This window comes from Prosopis cineraria, unplaced genomic scaffold (assembly GCF_029017545.1).
Source record: "Prosopis cineraria cultivar Desert tree isolate PC_DT_omini unplaced genomic scaffold, ASM2901754v1 PC13, whole genome shotgun sequence".
In the NCBI taxonomy this organism is placed as follows: domain Eukaryota; kingdom Viridiplantae; phylum Streptophyta; class Magnoliopsida; order Fabales; family Fabaceae; genus Prosopis; species Prosopis cineraria.
In genome coordinates this window covers 24636219-24640899 of record NW_026555344.1, presented here as the reverse complement: position 1 = coordinate 24640899, position 4681 = coordinate 24636219, and the positions used below count along the sequence as shown (strand labels likewise).

The 4681-nt window shown below is 31.6% G+C and overlaps 1 protein-coding gene across 1 annotated transcript; it reads right to left on the bottom strand.

Annotated features, from left to right (window-relative positions):
* Positions 1-422: 422 nt before the first annotated feature.
* Positions 423-3082, bottom strand: LOC129289961 (UPF0481 protein At3g47200-like). The gene is made up of 3 exons (XM_054926700.1): positions 3018-3082; positions 877-1186; positions 423-831 (listed from the first exon to the last, which is right to left on the bottom strand). Exons 2-3 carry the CDS (start codon positions 1178-1180, stop codon positions 551-553), a joined length of 585 nt encoding a protein of 194 aa, XP_054782675.1. The 5' UTR covers positions 1181-1186; positions 3018-3082; the 3' UTR covers positions 423-550.
* Positions 3083-4681: the final 1599 nt, after the last annotated feature.

The window sequence follows — 4681 nt, the reverse complement described above, 5'->3', positions numbered from 1 at the left end:
GAGAGGCATAGCAAGAGGAGTTTATAACAATATTTTTGCAAAGAGTAGTGATCAAGCTTGCCAATTTTTCATCACTTCCCATTTCATGTTCAATCACTTCATCCTCAACCAATACATTCACATCTTGTTCATTGTGAATGAGATAGGCAATCAGGGCAACATAGTTGCAAACATAATGGTGATTTGGATAGTAGCATTGCTCAAAGGCCATGAGATTGCGTATAATAGATTCCGTCGAGCCATCTACAACAAGTTTTGGAATTTGCATCCGAGCCCTAAGACATCTTGAGCAACAAAGAAACCAACTTAGGCAATTTGTAACTGCATTTTTTTTTTCAAACCTAATATCAAGTAAGCACCTCTCTGAAACTGATTCAAAAGTTATCCCTGCCTTTCTTAATCTTGTTGCAGTCTTTATAATAGGAGCAAGATCATCGTCACGACACAAATCTTGAGGAACAAAAAGATGTCTAATCAAATCTGTGAAATGATTTGGTTTTTCCCATCCTTGCTTCAACATATTGCCTTTGTTAATTTCAGTTATAGACTTCTAAGGAAATGGATCATATCTCTTAAAGTAGTTGCGTGAAAGCTCCATAAAACTTGAATGTCCTTTACTTGTATTCCCAGGTATAAGATGGTACAAGTTATCCAAGACAAAATATGGAATCTGGTTTTCAATTAGTAGCAAATCTCGCTCAATGCTCTTTTTAATCCTAGTTCTGGTAAACAAGGGATCATCATGGAATTCATGTCCTTTCTGTTTTCGCAGAAAGAGCTCTATGATAAAGATGGCATCAAACAATATCATCCGCACAAACTCTGCCTTGTCTATAGGGAATGTGTCTGAATAATAACTTCATATTTCATCTTCCTTTAAATAAATCATGGCCAAATAGATCTCTAAGTAATGTTGCACTTGACTCTCTGATGATCGACGTTGAAGGAAATATTTAAGATAGTTGGATTTTTCCTCTTCCATTGGCTTCAATTTTTCTTTATCATGATGGATTGGGCCAATTGAAATCAAAGAAGGAGTATAGGCATCCTCATATCCAGTTCTAAGATCTTCGGGAACTTTGAAGATGGAAGCCTGCTTTGGAGATGGCTCAACATCAACTCTTACGTTGTTGATGTTTTGCATTATGTCATTGGCAATTTTATTGACATCCAATGCCATTGAATCCTTTTGGGAAAAAGAAAAAAGAACCATTGAATGCTTTTGCAATATTGTAATATCTTCATAGTTACATATGTCATTGATTTTCTTGTAAAACACTTGTTATACTGGTTGTTAATTAAGACCAACCAATATGGAAGGCATACTTTTCACATTCGTTATTAAAGAAACAGGTGTAAAAAGATAATTAATTTCATTAGAAAAATAATTTTGAATTACTTTTAATTTCTACACCAATTATAAATGCAGCTGATATAGATAGTAATTGTATATTTTAAAAATAAATTCCAATTACCTTTCTACATAAACACCAGTTTCATATATAACCAGCGTTGAAAATAATAAACAAATTTTTCTTTTTTAAAAAACATATATAAGTCTAACTGATGTAAATTATAAAAATGCTACTAGCCATACTTTCTAACCATTTTTTTTATAACCGATATAAAAAGGAATTTTTTGTATTATGACATCTTTGATATGGAAACAATTCAAAACTTGGATAGATACGCATCAGATTGGTCTAATAGAAGTATGAGTACCAAGGTACCATTAAGTTCATTAATTTCATATTGACTAGTTTTCTATCAGCAAAAATAAGCAAGCAAAACTAACTCATGATAGAAATCAAAGGGGATACCTTTGCTAAACATGATATTCAATGGCTAGTAGAGCAAAAAGCACAACCTTAGAAGCAAAATTATATTAGGATTGAATGCAATGTTTGTGACTTAGTGGGATTTTCAACAATGAATCCCCCATCAGGCAGAACTCTACTTCTGTATGTACGTGAATGTGGTAATAAATGTTAAAACTGAAGAAACGACAAGGATACTAAAGATCTATATTTGCGGAATTGAAAATTGACAAATTATTTGTTTAAACAGGTGTGAATTCAATAAAATTTAGATTTAAAATCTCTCTTTATATAACACTTCAAATTTAAAATCCATGTATTTAAAATATTTAGTTTGAGTTTTTTATCTATACCAATAAGAATGAGTTGTCTTACTTGTATGACTTGTCTACATGTTTAGATACTAGTGAACATGATGATTGGGATTTGAAATAACTAGAGTCGATTTATATTTGAAATTTTAAAGGAATTATAATAAAATTTTGATTGATCCAAATCCATGTAATTTTATGCATCCAAATTAAATAACAGATTTTGTTTAAGTCCAAATCCCCGTACTAATCCAAACATTATAATGTATCGTTGCTTCGGAGAAGATATAAAAATAAAATCGTCAAAAGAATACTCATGCATTGCAAGACGAACATGTAAGTCTCATTTTCTGAGCAAGGATAAAATAATGCATTATTCCTTTTATCTTTTCCACTATCTGGACGAAGATGTAAGTCTCATTTTCTGAGCAAGGATAAAATCATGCATTATTCCTTTCTTCTGTTCCACTATCTGGTTTATCTATACCTCTTTCCATTGGTTTGACTTAAAAATGCAAAGTGCTATTCCTTGTTCTGTCAACTGCATTCACCACGTACCGTTTTAGTTGCTGATGCTTGTTATAATTAAACTACTGCTTCAAATGTCTAAGTTTCTAAAGTTACGGCCCTATAATCTATCCTTACTATGTCATTAAAATAATTAAAATTTATCCTTTTGGACGAAAAAGCCAGCTTTTTCAATAATCAGAAGCTACCCAAAACGCCTATCTCGATTCTTTTAGTAAAAATACAACTTGTCAGCATTTCTGAACAATAAAAACGTCATTGAGATCAACAGCATCAACATCTTCCAAGCATAAAGTCAAGCACATTCAGTATTTGATTAGAGTGAAATAAAGAACATTGAACAGAAACAAGAGAAACTTACGGAGACTGCAAGTTGCTTTGATCCCTGAAATCTGCAAATGTCCAAACAAATGTGCTCGTGTTGGTTCGGTAGATTTCGACTGCACGACCACCTTCATCTCCTCACTTCTCTTCCCCTTCAAGACTATTATAAATTGAGTTCCATCATGAATTTTTTAAATTAATTATTGCAGTTCCCAAGACCCCCGATGACTTTCAAATATTTTATTCCAGACTAGGTTGCATATGAAAAATCGCCAATCCAGATCGGCTGTTTTTGAGACCTGTTGCCAATATATATCTAGGATGAAACAAATGACTTGTCGATTTGAGGGTATCATAAATATTATCTTATTCTCTTCATTGCACAATGATTTGTCTTTCTCAATGTAATTATTAGCTCACAAGTCCTGTTTTGAGTTGTAGGGAAAATTAAAAATTAAAGACCATTATAGTCAATTAATTATATTTGTTTGGCCAAAAAAAAAATTAATTATATTTAGGAATGGTTAATTGTTAAAATTACAAAAAGGGACAAACGGTTTTTCTATATAAATAATTGGACGAAAATGCCCTTGCACGGAAGCTTGGATATAAATATTGAAAACTCAGTTGCAAATCTTGGAAGCTTAATTATAAATTAATTTTAAATTACTGTAAATTTTGAAAGATCAAATGTAAATCCTGAAAGTTTGGCTGTATACATTGAAGTTGAAACATTAGGGAATATGTTGTAGATTATACCACGAAACAAAAAGAAATTGTCATTAATGAAATGGAATAAAGTGGAGTGAAAGAGAATGAAACATTTCATTGTTTGTGAGTTTTATTAGATGAATAAATAATTTTATTTAATCATTATTTAAGAATAATTATAAAATTAATTGATTTAAATTTGATATAATTATGTTTTTAAGTTTAGGGTGAGGGGGAGTGAAAGAGTGAGAGGGGGTGAGAAAGATGAGGTTGATTTTGTAATAATATTATTTATATCATTCCATTCCTAACCTTCCAAATTGGGGGTTCAAAAACAAAAATTGATTTTAGGATGATTAAGGATATATAGCTTGAAAAGTTTCAAGCCACTCAAGCCATTCCACTGCCGCCTCTAAAAAAATATTTTCCCAAATGATGGCATAGAACTTCTAACCATCCCACTCCATTTCATCTCATAAAACTTCTAACCACCTCAAGCTATTCCACACCCTTGTAAAATACAAAATTAATCTACCACTAATGTTTCATAAATTACAACTAATTTGTAACTAGTTTTTCAATATTTACAATCAAGTTTCTAAGATTAACTTGCCTTGTATATGATTTATAAAACTTTAATAATTTTCAACTGATCATTTGTAGATGAGCTATAGGGTGTAAGCCCAGATTTGCAATTGTGCTACTTTGCCAAGTAGCAAGAGCAATTTGGTCCATTTATTTTCTTTAAAAAAATAATTCTACCAAGTTGCATCAATGTTTCCTACCTAAAGATCAATGTTTCAGTCACTTTTAGACCACCCCACCTTCCCCCCTCCTTTTTCTAGGGTTAAGACCTGAAATTTGGGAACAATGTGATTGTCACGCCCTCAAAATAAAGCATGACTAGCACGAAATATAGGAACAAAACTCATATTCCAAAAGCCTTAAGTTAAGAAATCGTAAGTTTTGAATCATAAATATATCTAACAA

Bases quoted from the DNA above. Each gene is read 5' to 3' on its own strand.
- LOC129289961 (XM_054926700.1), bottom strand. From the start codon at position 1,180: ATGGCATTGGATGTCAATAAAATTGCCAATGACATAATGCAAAACATC. The intron at 832-876 runs AGGAAGATGAAA...CATTCCCTATAG, and splicing joins TTTGGCCATGATTTATTTAA to ACAAGGCAGAGTTTGTGCGG.